Raw genomic sequence first — 23684 nt, 5'->3', positions numbered from 1 at the left:
GGAAAAACACTCTAATTCGAAAAGATACAGGCACCCCAATGTTCATAGCAGCACTATTTACAGTAGCCAGGACATGGAAGCAACCTAAATGTCCATCAACAGACAAATGGCTTAAGAACACGTGGTACGTATATACAATGGAACACTACTCAGCCATAAAAAGAGAATGAAATAATGCCATTTACAGCAACATGGATGGACCTAAAGATTATCATATTAAGTCAAGTATGTCAGACAGAGAAAGACAAATACCGTAAGATAGCACTTTTATATGTAATCTAAAAGATGACACAAATGAACTTATTTACAAAACAGAAACACACTCGCAGACATAGAAAACAAAATTATGGTTACCAAAGGGGAACGGGGTGGGAGAGGGATAAATTAGGAGTTTGGGATTAAAAGATACACACTACTATATGTAATATAGATAAATAACAAGGTCCTACTGTACAGCACAGGGAACTACATTCAAATCCTGTGATAAACCAAAATGGAAAAGAATATGAAAAAGTGTGTGTGTGTGTGTGCGTGTGTAATGAGAAACTGTACACGAGAAACTAACACAACATTGTAAATCAACTATAATAAAAAAAATTTTAAGTCGTAAAAGTATTTTCCACAGAACAATTGGCAAGTAATGTTTTACTGGAAGTAAATTGAGCCCTATAGCTTGTATTCATTGTATTCTCATATAACGATACAAACAACTCTTAGGCAGACATGAGAACACAATGAATATAGAATAGGGATCAATTCTCCAAAAATTTAGGGTCATATTTGGAAATTAACTTTCTCAAACAACTTGACAAAACTAAGGTACACAGAAATTTCTTTCTTGCTTTAAAAAAATTCATACCAGGGCTCCCCTGGTGCCGCAGTGGTTGAGAGTCCGCCTGCCGATGCAGGGGACATGGGTTCGTGCCCCGGTCTGGGAAGATCCCACGTGCCGTGGAGCGGCTGGGCCCGTGAGCCATGGCTGCTGAGCCTGCGCGTCCGGAGCCTGTGCTCCGCAACGGGAGAGGCCACAACAGTGAGCGGCCCACGTACCGCAAAAAAAAAAAATCATACCAAAAGCAACATTGGAAATTGTAATTATTTCCTTATGGGTCACATACATTTTATTGCACAGGTAAGTAAGGGTGAACAGTCAATCTTATTGATTTCCCACCAATCTTATTGGTGGTGAACCAATCTTATTGGTTCTCAGTTAATTCTGGGAACCATGTCAAGAAGAATGCGATACTGGGAAGCCTCGAGTGTTTATTTACCCTGGGAGGTGGCATGACGTGGACTAGACTTCTAGCCCTCAATCTTTTAACCTGCTTCCTTGGGTTCAACCACCACCTTCCCCCTCAAGTTAGGGGTTCTGGAATCTCAGTTATCTAAAGGGGCCCCAACGGGGCTAAGGGAGGCTAACACCATGGCAGGCTTGTGTCAGCCTGGTCCTTCTTCCCAGGAATCAACTCAGGGCGGGGGATGGTTAATGTAAAGAAACCACTTTCAGACACTTGCAAAGGGTGTTCTAGTCCTTGCTTTTCTCTTTGGCACACACATGCACACGCACATAGACGTTCAAAACCACACGGCATGCATGGACTCCCCTGGTGGCGCAGTGGTTAAGAATCCGCCTGCCAATACAGGGGACATGGGTGCGATCCCTGGTCCAAGAAGATCCCACATGCCACGGAGCAACGAAGCCCATGCACCACAACTATTGAGCCTGCGCTCTAGAGCCCGCGAGCCACAACTACTGAACCAGCGCGCCGCAACTACGGAAACCTGTGCACCTAGAGCATGTGCTCCGCAACAAAGAAGCCACCGCAATGAGAAGCCCGCGCACCACAACGAAGAGTAGCCCCCGCTCGCCTCAACTAGAGAAAGCCCGTGCACAGCAGCGAAGACCCAATGCAGCCCCCCCCATCAAAAAAAAACAACAACACAGCAGCACCTTTCTGCCTATTCTGCTTAGGATAAATGCGAGGAATTGCTGAAGGAGGGCAGATGTGTTAGGGGAACTACGATGTAATTAACTTTGATCTGGATTAACTGTGCATTGTTTAGGGACTCTGAAACGAGCATCTCCAAGATTAATAATGGTTGCAGAGGTGGGGGCAGCAGTTCAGGATTCAGACTATTCCTTTACTTATACCCATCATCTCCCTACTTGCTCCCACCCACCCCTCATATGCCCCAACAGTTTTTTTTTGCAATTTATGATGAAAGTATCAGGAGGAAAAGGAGTGAACAAAAACATACTGTAAGGAATTGTTTCCTGATGGCTTATGGCTGGGAAATGGGAACACACACACACAACTGTAATAATGGAATGCAACCAACAAACTAATACTAACATCCCCCAGTGCTAACATGAAACAGCCAATAAGCACCTAATTTTTAAAATACACAGTTCTTTATCTTCACTCTGGTAAATGTAAGGTTCCTCGCTAGGGGGACCATGAATTCTGGTCTGCCCACGTTATCTGGGTATAATTGTTTTTAAGCACCTCCTGGTTTGGACAATAAGTTATATGGCTACCCTAAATCTGAATGAACTCTCTAAGAAGCCACTGGATTTATATTTTACTGTTAGTATCACTGTCTAGTTTGTATTTTGACCAGTCCTCCAGTCCTCAAAACAACCAAATGGGCTAAAATTTGGCTTTTCCTTTGAGGGCCTAAAGGTAACAGCACTATGATCAGTCCTGCAAAGATAACTTTGCTCCAGAACATTCTATTTCTTCACTGGCATTGAGTCACAGAGGGTAGAGGTGGAAAGGCCTTCAAAAGGTTTGCAAATTTCATCTTTTTTGGGGGGTGGGGGGAGTGAAGGAGACACAGAATCTTTCCCCCCTTGAAATCATGTTCAACACCCTACTACATACAACTGAGGAAAGCAAAGCTCCCCTGGTGCAGCCAGGAGATAAAGACACAGATGCAGAGTCTGGCCCACTAGAAGAACCCTGTGTCTCCCTTGTCTCTCCTCAAGGAGGCCCCTGAGGTACCTCCTTAGCTGGCTCCAAAGAACAGTCTGAAATATACTGGTGTGGTACAATTCCTGTAATTTACAAATGAGGAAAATGTGGCTCATTTCATTTGCTCTTTCCTGCTAGTACAATTCCATTCTCTTACCTGGTAATTCTATAAACAAAGCCATTAAGTCAAGAGCAGGTGGTCCATATTAATTGTCATAGAAAGGTCTGTCTTCTAAAGGGCTCTGAGTATACCTTATAACAAGGAAACATATAGTAATGGATGTGAAATTCTTTTCTAGACTGTAACTAGCAGGCTCAAACATAGTCACTCAAAACAACCAAATGTGGAGTCTATCTGTATATGTTTCTTTCTCTGAAGGAGAAGCAGAATAAGAGCTGAAAAGAATATGGAGGTATTAAATCCATTTTTTGAAAGTTTTTTTTTTTGGTTGTTTGTTTTTGTGGCTGCACGGCATGTGGGATCTTAGTTCCCCGACCAGGGATCAAACCCTCGCCTCCTGCAGTGGAAGCATGAAGTCTTAACCACTGGATGGCCAGGGTAGTCCCTAAATCCATTTTTTAAATTAAGGTTCCAAAGTGAACACATATCCTGCTTCTAAGAATAGCTACCAAAGAAACCACAGGAAAGAATGATGTTGATACGTGAAGATGTTCATTGCTGTATTGTTTATAGCCACATGATGCACATGTATCAGGACGAGTGTAGGAGAGAAGAGGGGAGAGAAAGATGAGAAAAGAACAGAAGAAAAAGACGATTGCCATTGAGACTATGGAATTCTACTGACTTATTTTTCCACACCTCCCAAACTTTCTTTTAACGTGAAACAAGAGAAAACAATAACACAGAATGCAAATAGCACTTACCACCGAGACTTTGCTCACTACATCTCTTGCAACTGCTAAGCCCTGAGCAAAAGTGCGGGCTGCTACAAATGCACGAGTGACCTGGAGCTTCAGTTTCCGAGGGACATCTCCAAAGGGCTTCAGCTGTTCCGTGTACTTGCTCACGCACTCCAGATAGTCGTCTGTGAAGTGGTACTGGGAGTTCACCAGGCGGAACATCCGCTCCAGGAGGCGGGCCCAGAAGTCATTCAGCATTTCTTCCAGGTTCACATTTCCCGCCACATAGTAGCGCTTCAACTCTTCAAAGAGATCTTTAAATAGCTCGGAATTTTGCATGTACAAGTGACCATATGTCTTCACAAACATGTCATTCAGGGATTTCTCCGCATTTTCAAGTAGTTCTTTGAAGAATTCTAAAAACAAAACCCAAAAAGAAAGGAAAAAAGAAAGGGTTCTCAGTAATTAAATAACAGAGTGCTTACTTTTCAGGTAAATCTGAAAACTGGAAAAAAAATCCTGAAATTAAATTGGAAAACATGCTTGTATATAGGGTGGATTTCTTTGGGGGGGATTTGGCATCTCTGATCGTTTGTCAATGAAAGGAAACCTATGTCACAAAGTCACGTGTGTCTATGTCTAAGAGAGGGAAAAAATGAAACTTTTAATGGACTTCTCAGGACTCCCTCCTTTTCTCATTTAGTCACAAGGTAAATAAAGAACTGGATAAAAATGGATACATTAAGTCTAAAACATGAGGTTTCCCAGAACTTTTTACTATAAGAATCTAAACCAAAGTGGATAATGCCTCCTCATTGTAACCAGGTGTTTTCAAGACATGCTGTTTACTTAGACATGATTTTTTTTTTCATTTTCTCCTCCTTACATCTACATGACATATAAGAAAACTGCCTGGGAAATGCTTGAGGCCAAGAAACAGAATGAAATACCACATAAGCAGGAAAAGAACTTCTTAGGTGTTCCCTGTGACATTAGTATAAACTGGGATAGCCAAGGTGACCTCGGGTTCCTAAAGGATTCATACAGTAAAACCATGAGATTAAGATAACATGAAAAATAACTGGGAAAAAAAAAGAATACCTGTGTTTTTTTTTCAGATTTACTGTTTGAGCACCACATACCCACACAGCCTAAATGTTAAAGACTTTAATCTCTTAAATACCAATGTCAAATTAATTTCTCCTGAAGCTTTTCTCAGGAAGTTCCCTGAAGAGAGGAGCTAACAGTCTATCTGCAACATTAATCATTCTTAAAGACTCTGTGTCTGGTATAAAAATAAACACCTCATGGTATCAAGTTTATAAGCAGGAAATGTAATAAATACCAAAGCAAAATATAAGGACCACATCAAGAAAGAAGCTGGCTCCAAGTGAACATGGAACAGAAAGGAAAATAAGACAACTCCTTCAAAGCCAGAAGAGCATTAAGTGATCTTCTCAAAATGCAATAGCGCTACAAAACCATTCTCTACCATTTGCCTTTTATTTCCTGGGTTTTCTTCAGCGAGAGAAAGGGAAATCCCCATTACAACTGCACAGCCTGGCATTTTTACCAAAGTTCTCTCCCTGGAAGGAGGCCAGAAAGTACATAAGGAGCTAGGGGAATGAAAATGAAAAGAGTTACTCAAATCAGGCAGCCGGGAAGGCCTCTGATTCTCTCTAAACCCCAAGTGGTTCTCGAGTGTGCTTCCATGGGCACACACCATCACCACTGGGACACAGGTTCTTGGACCCCACCTTAAACCTACTGGATCAGAAACTCTGGAGGGTGGGACCCAGCCATCTGGCACTCTGCTATACCCCAAAGTTTGAGAAGCAAGACTCCAGCCAATGAAACTTCTCCCATTTTGCCTCTCACTAGCACTCAGCACCAACCTGGGAACTTTGCTGAATGTGAAGCATTCAGGGTAAGGGCTAATGTTTTAATTAGGGGAAAATATATTTCCAATAAATTGGGTTTAAAATTTTTTGTTGCATTCTTGGGTGTCATTTCTTAAAGAGGTTTTGGGGATGAATTTTCTTGTGTGGAAGTATCTCTCAACTAAGAGTCGAGATGCAGGCAGCACTTTTCTAGACTTCAAAGTTGTGGAATCTTAGGGTGAGAAAAGACCTTAAATGTCATCTGGTCCACTTCCCGTACCATCCTTGAATCACTACCGTCCTTGAATCACTACCGTCCTTGCCAAGTGGTGCTGGCTTTCACATACTGGAAAAATAAAGCCTGGTTATTGAGATCAGTATGGAAGCCTTGTGTCAATCCAGTGCTACTAATATTTCACCATCCAAAAGAGCGCATTCCAAAGGAAACCATAGGTCCTTCCTTAGATTGGATTTTTACTATATTGCTCATAAAATTGGCACACATCATTTAGTGTAGAAACAGGATGTTGAGAATTATTTGACTTGTGCTTTCATGACTCATTAAATAAGTAATTCTGAATACTCACTTGCATTTCTAATGAATGCTGTTTTTTAAGGGTTGGGGCAGAGTGGCATGTTGAGCTCAGTTTTAACTGAAAAACACTATGAAATATCACTATTTTTTTAGGCTCAAAAGTGTTCCAGGTCAAAAAAACGCTAAGACACTGAACATTTTATGGAAAAAATAAAACATTCTTAGAGATCCTCATTCAGGTCAACAGCCTATGGGTTGGTGTAGTTATATATAATACAGCTACTTCAAAGTACAAGAGCAATGATCCAACGAAGAACAGGACTGATTTTAACCCAGCATGCCCTCTGTCCAATATCACAATGGACCTTACTTTATTTCCTGGGACTTAAATTCTGCTACGAAGGTGTGTGTGTGTGTGTGTGTGTGTGTGTGTGTGTGTGTGTGTGTGTGTGTGTGTGTGTGTGTGTGTGTGTGTGTGTGTGTGTGTGTGTGTGTGTGTGTGTGTGTGTGTGTGTGTGTGTGTGTGATGTTAGCTTACATTTTCAGAGTTTAGTTTGGTGCTGTATACATATTAAACTCTAATTCATTTAATCATTCAGAAAATTGACTTCCTTTCCTTCACATTTTAAAAGATTCTTTAGTGTGGTCGTATAAGTTGCAAATATAATTCCACTGAGTGGATTATATATAGAAATTCTACAAAACTGATATAAGGAGTTAAAATCTGCTAATTTGGTCTCTCCAAATAGCTATGTAATTTGACAAGTATGTACTAAGTGGTTGGTATGGGCTCAAATCAAAGCACACAGCTTTGCCATGCATCTTAACCTTCCTGCCCAAACAGACTGTAATGAAAATTTCTAGAAAGATGAATTTTCTCCATCCAATTCACCTTTACTATACCTGCCACTTTCCACGCATGGTTTTATGGAGGCACCAGAGATTTTTAAACCATCTATAAAATCCGTAATCTTTCATTTCATACAGCAAGTTTTTTTTAATATTCATGTATTTCACCTGCAAAGTCAACAGAACAAAAGTCAAGCGAACCAAAAGACCCAAACTCATTTCTCCTTAGATGTGTTCTTACTGGCCCTGGTAAATGGGACTATTCTACCTATGCTTTTTGTCTCACAGATCTTTTAAGTATGGCAGACATAATTTAAATTCTAAAATCCATACCAATTAGGTACAATATCAATCAAAGCATAATAATTTGCTGTAAAAAAAAGGGGGGGAAAAACTTTTACATCTATTTCTCCTATCAAACTAGTCGCTCTCATATGTTCTTATAGATTCCTCAACCTCCCCACCTTTCTTCCCACATTTCCTTCTACAGTGGGGGATAGAACACAAATTAGACATTCAGGACCTGGTCCCCAGCCACCAAGAGCAACTTCATTCATCACTGCAAACCTCATCTCCACTTTCCCCCCCATTATTCAGAACTCAGAATCAGATCCTAACTGCTGAAGAAAAACTGTGCAGGTCTGAGACACCTAGCAATCATCCCATTGTAAACATTATGCCTGAAACCAATTATAAGACACCTGGTGGCTAAGAGAGAACCAGCCAGGAGCAGTGTAAACCAGAGGTCCACCAGGATCAGAAGCTGACTTAACTGGAATTCAGATCTCCCTTGCAGCAACTGCTTGTATTCATGAAAGATGCTGCTCAGAGAGTCTGAAAGAAGAGTGAGAGAGGAGACAGTTTATAAGCATTTTAAATATGGTGTCTGTGAGCACGGTTTTTTTCCTCCTTCAATTTTCAGTTTGGGGGCTTAAGGATTTATGTTCCAAGGATGAAGCAACTGCTACGCCTTGGGCTCATGAATGACCACAACATAGGAATGGAAATAAACACTTTAATGTGCTAGGATCTAAAGCAGCATGACACAGTGGGAAAAGCATGGGCCCTCTCATTTATGAGCTGTGTGACCTTGACGGGACAGAAGATCTAAACTCTCTGAGCCTCTGTTGCTTCTTCTTCCATAAAATGGGGCTATTACTGCTCACCTCATACGGATAATGGCTAGCACACAATAGCTGCTCAATGAATGGACACTATTCATAATATGTGAAATAATGTTACTGTCACCTTCAGAGTTTCTTTATATCTACAATTATTGAAAAAGAAAAAAAACCTTTCAAGGCTGGTTTTTATCCTTCTTGGCAGAGTCAAATATTATCCATCTGGGGGAATATAAATTAAGCCAAAAATAAATAAATAAATAAATAAATTAAGCCAAAGCTGCTGAAGAATGGTTAAGAAGACCCAAGGCCTTATAAAACTGGGAACAATTCAGCCAAAGGAAATGCTTAATGGCTCTAGCTTCCAATTCTGTGAAACGTCCCAGACATCTACGAGGGTGGAGCAACTCCTGAGTGGAAAACATGGGGATGAAGAGATCCAGGGAAGAGATTTTACATGATATTACAACACAGAGTATCATACACAGCATGCGTATATACAAAAACATCGAGGCAAAGAATCAGGGAAAGGAAAATTGAGAATTAAGCAGCAGGTCAATGCCCCACCCTCCCCATGTATTTCATCTGCATCCTACCAGAAGCACCTCAACGCAAGGGTTGACCTAGGAGACTGGGAGATTGGGAGTGTTTTCCGGCTCTAACATCTGATTATTCTTAATGTCAGTAGTACCAATTTAACATGGGAAAAACTACTAGAGAGAAAAGGCAAAACCTTTCCATATAAAAGTTTTCTATGTAAATATCCTGTCTTTTACAAAAAGAAGAACATCATGTACTTCTGGAACTTCTATCCCCCGCCACTTGTCTTGCATCAAATAAACATTCAAAATTCTTGAAACAGGTCAAAAGACCCTCAGTTCTGCTATTAAATGCCATTAGCTACTACTTTATAAACAATCGACTGTCTATTGATTAATGTGCTAGAATGCATTCTAGAATTAACCTGTGATCTGAAGAGACTGGAAGCCCTTTCTATTCAATCCATTTGCTTGGTGCTATAAATTACCCCCTTGTATTTATATTATTAGGAAGCTGCCTTTTACATATAAGGATTAATTTCCTCTTTAATGTAAAGGCTGTATTTCACAGCCCTGGTGTGGCATGCAAACAGTAAGTTACCACATCCACAAAATTCCTAAGAAAGAAGTCTCCTGGTACATGCTACAAATCATACTTCTCACACTGTTAAGAAAACTCAGAGTTATAGCCATCCATTCTTTCACCCAAGATCAAGTACTTGATGAAGAACAGCTAACATAAGCACCTACAAATGGAAGGGGGAACAAAAGGAAATTAAGCAAGCATTTTACTGACTGAAACCAAAGACTATCTCCTCCTCTGTCTTGCTTTTTTGGTCAAGTCTGTGTTAAGTTTCTAACAGGCACTTTCCTCAGGAGTGCCTGCTAGGGAGGGCATGGTGTACTAAAAGGACGTGTACTTGACTAACAATCATCAGCTGTAGCCCAACAATGGTCCTCGCCTAGGAGGAGAAGGCCAGTGCCAGCTGAGGTCCTTATTAGGGGCTGTTAGCATATGAAAGGGGGCTGGGGGACCCTGCCACTTTAGGAGCAGCCCTTTCTTCCCAAGGTTACTTTTAGTAGTTAATGCATTTTGAATGCTAATTCTCTCTCTGGGCTAACTTGGCCAGGGACACACAGTCAGTACGGTAAAGGTCCCTTCCCCTGGACCACATTCCATTTCTAGCAATGGTACTCCCAGCACCAGCTAGCCAAGTCTCTTTAGCACAGCCGGATTCCTTCTCACTGAGAAGGGCCCATGAGGGCATGTTTAAGAAAGCTCTGAGGGGACTTTCCTGGTGGTCCAGTGGTTCAGACTCCACGCTTCCACCTCAGGGGGCATGGGTTCTATCCCTGATCTGGGAACTAAGATCCCACATGCCGCGTGGCCAGCCAAAAAAAAAGAAGAAAAGAATGCTCCAAGGCTGAAGCAGTGTTCCAAGTGCCCCATATACTAACCTCCACGTGGACCTATTACATGACCTCATACACAAACCTCATAATACAGTCTATCTGCTCATGATCTAATAAAGAGAAAAATCAGGATGCAAAATAGCACAATCGGTTATGATGCTGATCTGTATGTATGTATATACATTGTCTACCTGACCAAAAAAAGATGAGGTGCATACAGTGGTGTTGGATGGGTGTTAGGGAATCGGCGTAATTTTTTTCAATGTTTCTCAATTTAGTTCACCCCAATTTTGCAGTGACACCATAGGAAAAGTAATCTAATAGGAAAAGTAATCTATCTCATGCTTTCAAAAATGACTTATTTCCCTTTATTCTATTCATCCGACTTAAATGCTGGAGGCTTCGACGCATTTTTTTCTACTTATTCCAAACTGTCTACAGTGAGCACTGTAATACTGAAAAACAAAACCAAAACATGGCAAAACAACACCAAAGCAGTTCTTACATTTTTCGTTTAAAAATACCGTTTTTTCCCTATAAAGTATTCCTTTCAAATTGCAGCAATTTGAAAAATATGGCAAGGTATGAAGAAAACAAAAATTCCCATAAGCCCACCATTAAGAGAACAACAGTGGTTTATTGAATTTCTTTCCTGCTTTTTCTGTGAAGGTATGTATTGTCACATGGTTGAGGTCATACTGTATTTATACCCTGTTCTCATGTAACACTGTATGGTTAGCAGTTGCGATGTGATTAAAAAGCCTTCAGAAACATCAGTTTTAACAACTACATACTATGACACCATATGAACAGATCATAATGTAATCATTATGGGACATTTAGGATAATTTCCTATTTTTCATTATTACAAGTAATACTGTGATGAACATTCTTGTATATAAATCTGTATGCAGATCTTTCTTTCCTTGAGATCAAAACCTAGAAGTACAGTTACTGAGTCAAAGGGTATGAATGAAGCTATATGAAACCTCTGATACACTGCCAAACTGACCTCCAGAAAAGGTATGCCCATGTAGCATTCCCTGCTCCAGTCCTCTGTATTATGAAGAGCTTCAGATTCTTGAGGGAATGGGGGGAGGGGGAGGGGGAGGGGGGAGAGAGAGAGAGAGAGATACAGAGAGAGAGACCCCGCGTGCTTTGTGCACAATAGAAATGGGCCAGGACAATGAACAAGAAAGGCCTGACTGGCTTGGGAATTCTCTCAGTCAGAGTCACTGCTAGATCAAATAAGCCCTTTTCTTTGCTGGGACAGACAGACGCATGGAAAAAGGGTGAGCAGAGATGATCAACAAGGCTCTCAACTCCCAGGCTCAAAGTACAATGAACCAAAAAATAGATAAAAGCAATTCAGCTGAAGCTCTTCTGTGTATTTACTCGCCTCCAAACAAATCGGCTGCTTCTTGCTGACACCACGCCTTCTTTAAGAAGCCACAGCTAATAGCAGAGGCCCAAAGGGAGTGTGCTCAGGGCTCCCTGGAAGCTGCACAAGCATTTTCAATGAGACGGCCAATGCTAGAGCCACAACTGGCCACACCTGAGATAACAACTCAAAAGGCAGAAAACCTTTGTCAATAGAGAAAAGTGTGTGTTTTATCTGAGCTCTTGATTTGATTCCAGTAAACTGGCAGTGGCTCGTTCTCATCATGTTTCACAGAGATTATCAAAGAATTAGCAAAAATACCCAGTGTTTTAGTCTCTTTTGCATGGAAAGAAAAAAAAAGAAGGAAAATAGAATTGTAAAGCACAGAGTAGCAGTGCTTTCCAACCAAATCAAACACCCATAGTATGATCTGGAAGGAACACTGCATTTGCAGGAAGGTCAGAGGCCTCATGTCTTTTTCTGTACTTTTGTGGCTACTTATCCTACCTGCCGCACTGTAGTAGAGGTTTAAAAAAGCAACAAATTTAAAAAAGACATCTTAATGAATGATATCTGAGGTAAGGATTACAAAACAACCGTATGTTGTATGTACGTCACACATTTCTATGACACATTTATCTTGAGGATGTCGAAGACTTAAACTAAAGACCCGGGAGGTCTGTACGAAGTCAGTATGGCCATGCAAAGGACAATAAGAAAACCGTGCAGTTGAAAAATACTTGCAGTCAGGGGTCAGGAAAATTCCAAAACCTTCAGCTTAGCCAACAGCCATGAAGCTTAGTTGGCTATATTTGTCTTTCATGGGCATGGGAATTCAAATGCCTTCATCTTGCTGAGTCTCCACACTGCTGAGCCTACTGGCCTAATGAGGTAATGGCCAGGATGAACCATGGAAAATTTTTAGTCACTGATTAAAACAGAAATTTGGCTCAATATGAAGAGTGGCCACCCTTTCCCTTAAGCTCTCCAGCCCCCTTGTTTTCTATCATTTCACAAAGGCAGGACATGAAGCACTCTTCAGATAGATGGGACAATTATTTCTTTTATGTGCGTTTTAAGCTAATTCAGAACATTTCTACTATTATTCGAGTTAACAAGCTTCAGGCTCATGGGAGGGTTTTCAAAGACCCAGTGAAAGTAGCGGAGGGTTAAGAAATGATAGGAGGAAAATAGAGGGGACCGTGCAGACGCCTAATTAACATCTTGTAAGACCTTTCACTGAAGCAGCTGGTCTAGTCACATGTTGAGAAGATTCACAGAATTTGTAGAATTGAAAGGGTCTTTAGAGAGCATCCAGCTCAACCCCTTGATTTTATGGATGGGAAAACTGAGACCAGTTAATTGCCCCAGGTCACAGTGGGTTCACAGCAGAAACAGGCTGACAACTCGGTGGGCTCTGCCTCCTGGGCAAAGTTGCTACATTTGCTCCTACAATGGCAAATGAAAGTAGTCTTCCCAATGGACTAGCATCAGACAACATCACTATTTTCTTAAAATTTCTTTTATAACATGCAAAAACACCTAGCAAATAATTTGGTTCGGGGAGTTTGCAAGCAATAATCTATCTTTGTAGTTGTTAACATCATTTTTACTATGTAATGGCAGCTCTAATCTTCTTAATCTATTTGGGTTGTTTGATTTCGCTCTGATTCTTTTAAAAACAACTAGTCTCTCGCAAAATGCGACATTTTGGGGCGGGTCTTTATGTTGTGGTCCCCAAACACGGATTATGCCGCACTTCTATTATTTCTATTCCTTTTGCCAAGCAGTTCTTTCAAAGCCCCCTGAACGGAGTATCTGATTAGCATATTCATGAGATAACTGATTCAGCTATGTTAATTAGCAGCTCTACTTCAAAAAAAAAGAAAAATTCCCAAAACTGGCCAAGAGGGGGAGCAACTAGCTCTGTCATTAAAGTTTTCTGACTCTATGTCTCTAGCCCAGGATAGTCGATTTCTGGTTTTGAATAGTCTAAGTCAAAGATTAGATGAAGAAGATTAACGTGCAAGAAAATGAAGAGGTGAGTCCTTAAACTCAGAGGCACAGGTGTAAAATATGGGAAATCTGAGAATTGGGAGAGGGGAGGTGCTGCCTAAGGAAGTTCTTCTGTACTTCAGCCAGGTCTGAAAACACACACGTGCTCACAGTTTACAACTTAAAAACTGGTTTATACACTGTATAGTCTCTTTAGAGGTGCAAACAATAGAAAGTTACATGTGTAGAACAAAAAAGGACCTTAGAGATAAGTGGACTGACTCCAAAATGCCAACTCTGGCGCTCAGACTGACCAGAGCTCATGGAGGCAGTATGATAATGGGATGCTTTCTGGTAAAAGAAGGCTAATTCCCTAAAAGCCTCGAAACCTTATTTTTATTTGAAAGTTTATTTTAAAAAAAACAAAACCTTGTTCCTGCCTTAGAAAAAAGTGGTATCTCATAAACATGACTGAAGTTTTGCTGACAGATGAAGTTGCCTGAGCTCAGGATCACCACTTCGAAGTTATACTGTAAGCTTGGAGATGGCAAAAGATGCTCCTCTGAAGTACTTTGACCTCCTGTGTTCCCATGAGTCCTTTGCTATTTCCTCAGTACTTATCCCCAGCCTTCCTTATGCCACCTTGCTGCCCCATTTTGGTTCTCCAGTCGCCATCTTGTTACTCTGCCTAACTTCCTCCCTTCCATTCACATCAATAACCCAGGGTTTGGCTTTTATAAAAGCTTAGACAATTCTTTGACCAAAGCACTCCACTCTTGAATTTCTGAGTCACCACAGCCCCTATACAATTTCACTCAACATCGTTTTTAGGCCTTGTGGAGTATTGGCAGGTCATAATTGCCAACCTTAAAAATCAATCAATAAATGCAGCACCCACTTGAGGATTACGGTTTGTTGGATACCAATCAACTGAGATTTTACCATATAAAAGCAGTTAATTGTCTCAGAAAGCCTAGCTTGGAGGAAATATGCAAAGTATCCCAGCTCTGTTCTGATCTCCAGGCCAGACACATTGAAGCTACAACTCCTTCAAAAAAATTTAAATCTATGCTCCCTACCTTTATTGTCTGTGCCATAGTCTAATTTGAAGTCAGAAGAAACAAGCTGGGGTTTCATCATCATTTTTCATGGGCAGTTTTGAAACTGATAAAGAAACAGCGTTAAACACATTTATTGAAGGTGAAGTCTGGTAGGGAAGGGCAAGAGAAACTTTTTCTGTCCTTTTTTTTTAAATTTTATTTTTTGGCTGCGCTGGGTCTTTGCTGCACGTGGGCTTTCTCTAGTTGTGGCGAGCGGAGGCTACTCTTGGTTGCAGTGCGCGGGCTTCTCATTGCGGTGGCTTCTCTTGCTGCGGAGCATGGGCTCTAGGCGCACGGGCTTCAGTAGTTGCGGTGCACGGGCTTAGTTGCTCCGCGGCATGTGCGATCTTCCTGGACCAGGGCTCGAACCCGTGTCCCCTGCATTGGCAGGCAGGTTCTTAAGCACTGCACCAACAGGGAAGCCCCTTTCTGTCCTTTTTAAAAAAAACATATGTTAATACTTACTGATAAAATTTCTCTGTGTGGCTTTTTAAAAAGTACACACTGGAATCACATGAATAATGCTATAAAACCATGGGGAGTGAGAAGGGGAAAGAATAGTGAAACTACCAGGCAAGAGAAATCACTAAATGTCTGTGCACTCCACACCTGGAGGAGACATGTCTAAGAAGAAATGGGGTGATTTGGAGGCAGTGACCTTGGAAGTTGGAAACTGCCTCATCTCCACTGTATCTTGCTACTGACACGCTAGCCATTTCTAAAGAGCAGGAATTTTCCCTTCTAAGTCCCATTATTAAACCCCCAAGTGGTAATTTTAAAATATCAGCATCTCAAGTTTTCAAAGATGACTGTCTTATTATCTCTCTAAGTTTTCTCCTCAAAGGAAAAGAAATTGCTTCAGTTACTGTCTTGAATGAGAAACACCATAGTCAAGAATACCATTCTTTCCAATAATCATACTGATAATTTAGTGACCAAGAGACAGAGGTGGTCTAATGATGTCTTTTGCCAATAACACTCATCTTCACGTAGTGTTAACATAGTTAACAGCCTGTGCATTGGGGATTACAGAATAATAAACAGGATATATAGATACATAAATTATTTCCATCCATGCAGGGAAAGGAGATGAAGACTAAACACAACTCCACATACAAAGCATTGGGGGAAATAGGCACAATAAATGGTACACTACATGGAAAATTTTAGTTCAACTACATTACAAATTAAATATGCTTTTGTTGGGGCTTCCCTGGTGGCACAGTGGTTAAGAATCCGCCTGCCAATGCAGGGGACATGGGTTCGAGCCATGGTCCGGGAAGATCCCACATGCCGTGGAGCAACTAAGCCCACGTGCCACAACTACTCAGTCTGCACTCTAGAGCCCACGAGCCACAACTACTGAGCCCACGTGCCACAACTACTGAAGCCCGTACGCCTAGAGCCCGTGCTCCACAACAAGAGAAGCCACTGCAAGGAGAAGCCCACGCACCGCAACAAAGAGTAGGTAGCCTCCTCTCGCCACAAGCAGAGAAAAGCCCGCGCACAGCAATGAAGACCCAACGCAGCCAAAATTAAAATAAGTAAATAAAAATAAATAAATTTATAAAAAACATATATATATATAAATATGCTTTTGTCATCTAGCCTGGGAACCGACTAACACTTATTAAATCAGTTATCAGTTTCAAATAACGAATCTCAAAGGCAACATTTGAAATACAACCTGTTCTTTAGCTGGGGGCTGCCTTATCAGCTAGATCAAATCTAATTTAATCCCACTTCTCACCATGGTAATGAGCCCTTTGCAGAAATGCTCAAAGACATTTCACGTCTCAAAAATTTGCCTTGTACTTCTTCACCACACAGAATGTCAGGGAAAGCATGCTTCAAAGGTACTATGTAATTAGAATGGCCTTTACAACAGGTACAAAGGAAATCATTCCTATTAAAATTAAATCTACTTCATAATGACCTGCAAACTGCATGAACAGCACCAGAGAAAGGAATCCTGAGGTGTTTGGACCCCATACTCTAGTTTTGAAAGTCTGTTATCTATTACATTGCTTCAGATATGACTGAAGTGCCTCTCTTCTGGCTCAGATTGTCTATTTCTTCACTCTGAAAAGAAAGTGTGCATGTGAAAATCTGTGTTTGGCACAGGGGACTGAAATGGCTTTTCTTGTGGCTTTAACGTGGATCGACCAAAGCTTCAGCTAAAATGAGGCCAGGGATGGTGCTGAACTTAATGAAGACTGGAGCCCAGGCGCTACCTCTGGGTCACTGCCGCATGGTCACTGCCGCATGAGCTTTAATCCTGTGTTCTACAGGGCTTCTAGGAATTCTAGTTGGCTTTGAGGGATCCATTTTGAAATTTAATTTGAAGTCCAGCATCTGCAGAATCTCTGTGGTTATTTTGACTAAGTTTTCAGATGCCTGCTTTTTATTAGGAAGATTTTTCTTTAGTGACTTGTGTCAACAACACTATTGTGTGTTCACCCAAGAAAATAAATGAAAGCATTTAAATTAAACGACTTTCATCTCTTTTTTGGCTCCCTGTGACCATATTTCCATAATGGCTACCATACCGTACACATTCTAGTGTATCTGGAAGGATTCTAGCAATAAAGCTGTAAGGCTAACTTGCCCCTGGGGTCCAGCCAGGAGAGTCTCTTGGGAGAAAACTTGAACACTGAGAGAAGAAAGGCACTTGGGAAAAGCAACTGTATGAACTTCACTGGCAGCTTGTAGATGTGACTTGACTAAAAGGTATAAGATTAATTCAAGGGAGTTCCCTGGCGGTCCAGTGGTTAGGACTCGGCGCTTTCACTGCTGTGGCCCAGGTTCAATCTCTGGTCAGGGAACTAAGATCCTGCTAGCCATATGGCAAAAAGAAAAAAAGAATTCAAGAACAAAGCAAATATCTACACTTACGTAGACCAAAGTTCCAATACATACCATCAAACTTCTTGTAACGGGACGCAAAGACAGCTTGCAAATGATTGCACTGTTCACTGACCACACTTTTGAAATCATCCTTACTTTGCAGGCTGTACTTCTCCTCCATCTCTTGGGAGCAGCAGGTATAACCCTGGGGACAAATCTTCAAATGATCACCTGGAAGACAAAATGTAGGACAATCAATCTCCATCATCATTCATCAAGTCCAAAACGGAAGAGTCTGATTTAGGTGCACATGCTTGGCTTCATTTCTCTCCGTGATGTTCCTGCAAAGGCCCAGGCATCATGCGTTACCTAAAAAAGTTTCATTATACTGAAAATATTGATTTCCTTCTCGGAAAAATAAGATAGTGAAGCCATCTCCAAAAGACAAAAGAACTTTCCAATCAGGAAGATTGTTATCATACAGGAAAAATCGGTGTGGCCAGTAAAGAGAGTATCATTCAATATCAACAGAAAGCTCGCATAAATTCTTTGAGATTTTATGCTAAATACTGTGCAAGTCATGCAAATGAGACATAGTTTTTCTAGCTTTGAGAGTTTACACTACAAGAGAGGGTACCATTAATGAAGAATGATTTGTAAAACATGTGACAACAACCGAAAACTGAGCAAACATATAAGCAATTGATGTGGCAAACAAAGCAAAGGGATAAATGCATTTCAAGGAGTTGTCAGCCAAGAGGAAAGAATGGAGTCCACTCTGGGATTTGAGTCTATGGTAAGTCACAAAGGGGGACGTTAAATGATTCTCAGTTTTAAGATTTTCTTGTCCAGCATCTTCTGTACAGATGTTAGACACTATAATATTGACCTTTATGATTGTGTGCAGTGTAGCCACTTGTCCAAATACAGATGAATGGCTTCCAGTAAATGTCACCTTTAGGTAGCCCTAAGGGCCAAGAAAATGTCAAAGACATGCAGACCATCTGCCTCCCCAATACCAATGGCATTCTGTTTGTGGTTTGGACCTGAGAGTTTGGAGAGCTTCTGCCTGTTCCTCCTCTGTCACAGACCAAAAATTGTGCTTTGGACAGACCACGCCTCTCCCTCATAATGACCAAGAGATACGGCGCCACTCAAAAATAACCCCACCAGGCACTATCACATTAGTCACACCAATATTCATTTGTGGGGTACAGGAGCCCTCGCATCATTTTCTACAGATGTTTATAAGGATTCACCTTCACTGTTCCTTCTGTTATTGCAGTTCATGGAACATGAACTGCAAAAGGGGTCTGAAAAGATCTAAGGTCTCAGGAACTCAGGAAGGCGTATACTGAAGACATATGAACCTATCAATAGTAAGTGTGTGTACCTCCTAGAGAAATGGAAATAAAGACAAAAATAAACACATGGGACCTAATGAAACTTAAAAGCTTTTGCACAGCAAAGGAAACCATAAACAAGACCAAAAGACAACCCTCAGAATGGGAGAAAATATTTGCAAATGAAGCAACTGACAAAGGATTAATCTCCAAAATTTATAAGCAGCTCATGCAGCTCAATAACAAAAAAACAAGCAACCCAATCCAAAAATGGGCAGAAGACCTAAATAGACATTTCTCCGCAGAAGATATACAGACTGCCAACAAACACATGAAAGGATGCTCAACATCTTTACTCATTAGAGAAATGCAAATCAAAACTACAATGAGATATCATCTCACACCAGTCAGAATGGCCATCATCAAAAAATCTAGAAACAATAAATGCTGGAGAGGGTGTGGAAAAAAGGGAACACTCTTGCACTGCTGGTGGGAATGTGAATTGGTACAGCCGCTATGGAGAACGGTATGGAGGTTCCTTAAAAAACTACAAATAGAACTACCATATGACCCAGCAATCCCGCTACTGGGCATATACCCTGAGAAAACCATAATTCAAAAAGAGACATGTACCAAAATGTTCATAGCAGCCCTATTTACAATAGCCCGGAGATGGAAACAACCTAAGTGTCCATCATCGGATGAATGGATAAAGAAGATGTGGCACATATATACAATGGAATATTACTCAGCCATAAAAAGAAATGAAATTGAGCTATTTGTAATGAGGTGGATAGACCTAGAGTCTGTCATACAGAGTGAAGTAAGTCAGAAAGAGAAAGACAAATACTGTATGCTAACACATATATATGGAATTTAAGAAAAAAAAATGTCATGAAGAACATAGGGGTAAGACAGGAATAAAGACACAGACCTACTAGAGAATGGACTTGAGGATATGGGGAGGGGGAAGGGTAAGCTGTGACAAAGTGAAAGAGCGGCATGGACATATATACACTACCAAACGTAAGGTAGATAGCTAGTGGGAAGCAGACGCATAGCACAGGGAGATCAGCTCGGTGCTTTGTGACCGCCTGGAGGGGTGGGATAGGGAGGGTGGGAGGGAGACGCAAAAGGGAGGGGATATGGAAACATATGTATATGTATAACTGATTAAATTTGTTATTAAAAAAAATAGTAAGTGTGTGTAATAAATCAAGGGAGGAGGAATGAAGAGCAAAATCTTTTTAACAACACTAATCATGGACATGAACTGGGCCAGGAGCCGACGGCCATTGCTGCTTCTTGGCTGTGAGTGCTTAGAGGAAATAAGTCTTCACTTCGGACAGATACCAAAGTAGTTTTGCGGAGGGGGTGGATTTCAAATAACATGGTGTTGGCAATTTATTTGACGAACACTAGTACTGTCAACTGCACAGATGCAAATAATTACATAATCAGATATATTCCTGATCATTCTTCCTTCCTGGCAATTCAAAAGTAGGGAGAGTGTCATTGCCAGACAAAAATGGATATGCAGCATTAAAGGACTTTTAAAGAAGGGGAGAAGGGAAACATTCTTCAAATAACTTCCTCATCCAGAAACTGCTAAATGCTTCATTTGGCATTTTTGAAACCCTTGGTCAACCGATAATTCTAACAAAGGTGGTGGGGGTGGGGGGGAGGCACAGGGAAGAATGTGAAAGAGTTTAGAGCTGTGAGGTTGCAGAACATCTTAGATCTCATTAGTGGAAGAAGCTTAGTTTTCTGGAAACATCTTGTTACAACCAAAAACAAAACTGCCTCTTGACTGGCTTAACAAGTTCGCAGCAGGCCTTTGGTACTGGGACACCTAACTAACAAAGAGATACCTAGTTGTCTCCTGGTTTCAGGGTTGAGGATCTCCCCAAACACCATCTTAATACATAAAGTAATACAAAGGACCCCCAACTAGTACAGTACTCGATGTAGCTGTATTAAAGAATCCATATCACTCTCACACACCACAAAGAAAATTAACTGAAATGCTCACAATGAGAACTTAGGACGTACAGAACTAGGTACGTGAATTATAATAAGAGATCAGCTACTTTTTAAAGATTTTCACAGGCTAAAATTAATCACAGGCTGGTTTTCAAGCCCCTGCAAAGATTCGATTGTGGTAATGCACTGAATTTCCAAGGCAAAACAGTTCAGAGTCTGGAAGCGAATCTATATTCACCTAATCTTAACATGGTTCACACATACAATAAACGAAAGGGTCATTCATGGATCTTATCAAAATAGGCATCTATGACCAAGGAAAAAAGCACCCTTTTTTGCACCTCCAATGCACATACGCACAGACACACACACAGAACCTAGAGCCAGAAAATTCGAAGAGACAGCAGGAAATAATACTTTTCTACATATAAGAAGGTGCTAGATGTTGAGAGTTTTAAATTTTTGGCACTGAACAAACACCCTTCAAAAATGGGTCACAGCAATTAAAGTTTTACTGGTGACCGACTGAACTAGCCAGCAGCTAAACAAAAGGCCTGTGCACTCCACCCACCACCTACTCACCAGAGGCCCTCAGCAGGACCTTCGGGAGACCTGCTGATATCTGAACACTGGAGCATATTTATTTGTTTTGGCAAAAACTAAGGAAAAAGAGTCCACTTCCATGTTACAGATAAAATCTTTACAGGAAGACTCTAATGGTAAAGCCTTGCCTTGTGGAAAGGGTGACAACGGGGTAGATACCTGGCTAATGTATCTGCTGGCGAAGTCATCTTCCCGAGTGCAAACAAGCCACTCCAATGGGCCACTTTTGCCCATTTGAGCCTTGCATACACCACGTATTCTGTCTGTGTTTCTAAAAAGCATTCCTTGAAAATGTAATCTGGCATTCTTGCCAAAAGCCCTGTCCAAGACACACTTATGAATTAAATCCCAAGCCACACATGGGCCAGTGGGGATTCAGTGCCATAACCAGTTTCCGCTGATGAGAAGTTACTAGGAAGGAAAAGGGGACAAGTCTTGGTGCATCTGAAAATGAAACTACAGCTCTGCACTGTACTAAGAACTCGAGCAACTCATTTGATTTTAAAAACTTGAATATTTCTACTGTAACACCAAAAATGAGTTCTATGATTAAAAGCCAGGGCATACGTTATCAATGGAAAGACATTCCATTTTGCCTGTTGGAGACTGCTTCTAAAATGCTGTGTCTGGGGGCTTCCCTGGTGGCACAGTGGTTGAGAATCTGCCTGCTGATGCAGGGGACACGGGTTCGAGCCCTGATCTGGGAAGATCCCACATGCCACGGAGCAACTGGGCCCGTGAGCCACAGCTACTGAGCCTGCGTGTCTGGAGCCTGTGCTCCGCAACAAGAGAGGCCACGACAGTGAGAGGCCAGTGCACCGCGATGAAGAGTGGCCCCCGCTCGCCGCAACTAGAGAAAGCCCTCGCACAGAAATGAAGACCCAACACAGCCAAATAAATAAATAAATAAATTTAAAATGCTGTGTCTGAATAAGACATGCTTTTTGTTTCTGGAGATCTCTCAACCTGGTGATCCTGTATACTTCTTATTTAAGAAGGATGTCACAATTTGTTCTTTAGGCTGAAAGTGTTGAGCACAGGGATGACAGGATCCAATGTGGGACAGGAAGATGACAGCCACTGCAGGGGAAGCGGTGAGCTCATGCATTTAAAAAAGGTGGGGGGTGGCCCTAGAGGATTCTGATACGTACCCTTCCTGAAGAATTCTAGTTTGAAAGGCTGAAGCATTAGAACCACAGAAGAACCGGGAATCGAAATTCATCCAATGGTTTGAGTCAACAGTGGGTTATGATCTACAACCATCATTTGCCTCCTCTATTTCGCTAACTCAACCTCCTGCTTCCGGGACCTTCTGTGTTCTTCTCCATGGCCCTCTTCTGTCTGCTTTCCACTCTCTTTTCACTCTGCTCATCCTGTTCTCTCTTACCACACTCCACCTCTTCTAACTGCACATAATGTGAAACCAAAGGATTGTTTTTTGTTTGTTATACTTGTTGAGAGATCCCTGTTCTTAATTTTAAAAGCAGGTGAATTGAAGGCTTTATGGATTTCTAAGAAAGCACCTAAATTAAGTTGCTTTTTGTACATGGCCCTCGATTAGGGTTTTTCTTTGTGGGTCAGTGGCCCTCAAAAGAAAAAAGGTCCCTTAGCCTTGTCCTCGGAGGCTTGGATGAGAGTCAATGAAGCGTGCTTTTAAAGCTTAACTCTGTGGCATTAAAAACAAAAAAATCACTCGAAAGAGCCAAACTTTTTTCAGTCACACCAGCTCTGTGTAATTTCCCTTTAGTCTTAATATCAATGCCTTCGTTTTTCAAAGCTGAACAAAGACAATCACAATAAATTACTACTCAATCCTGCCGAGTGTGTGGATTGGTTCCTTTTTTTTTTGAAGCACTTCAACTCGATAGTTAAAGAAGCAGGCACTGAATATGAGGAATCTAGTCCATCCTTTAACAGGGCTCTGCGGCAGGCAATCTGTAGAACTGTGCTTTCTCATTTTATTTCATTTCTTCCTCTCACGAAAGGCTGGCTATGATGTACAGATGGGGTGCAGATAATGTCCATTTATTTCCAGTTACTCATAACCCACCTGCCCATAGAAAATGTTATAAATGGTGGTTACATTCTCAGGCCAGCTCCCAGCCTATTTACTATCAACGTAACTACTTCTAACTGTAACTTCATTTTTTTTCAGCTTGGTATCGTATTTTATTGAAGATGCATTTAAAATAACATCCAGATTCATGTCTTTTTTACATAAAAGGACATTTTCTGTCAGTGTCATGTAAAAGACGAGTA

At 41.2% G+C, this 23684-nt stretch overlaps 1 protein-coding gene across 2 annotated transcripts in view; it reads right to left on the bottom strand.

Annotated features, from left to right (window-relative positions):
- The window catches only part of GPC4 (glypican 4), a 110655-nt gene that overhangs the window by 18009 nt on the left and 68962 nt on the right, over positions 1-23684 (bottom strand). For both annotated transcript variants that reach the window (XM_081221367.1, XM_081221368.1), the window contains exons 2-3: positions 17569-17727; positions 3861-4252 (exon numbers count right to left, since the gene is read on the bottom strand). In XM_081221367.1, coding sequence (XP_081077493.1) covers positions 3861-4252; positions 17569-17727 — 551 coding nt within the window. The remainder of the gene's footprint in view (positions 1-3860; positions 4253-17568; positions 17728-23684) is intronic.

The sequence above is a fragment of the Mesoplodon bidens genome (genome assembly GCF_964165515.1).
Source record: "Mesoplodon bidens genome assembly, chromosome: X".
NCBI lineage: Eukaryota > Metazoa > Chordata > Mammalia > Artiodactyla > Ziphiidae > Mesoplodon > Mesoplodon bidens.
Note: the sequence above shows the minus strand (reverse complement) of the source record. Positions and strands in the feature narration are given on the sequence as shown.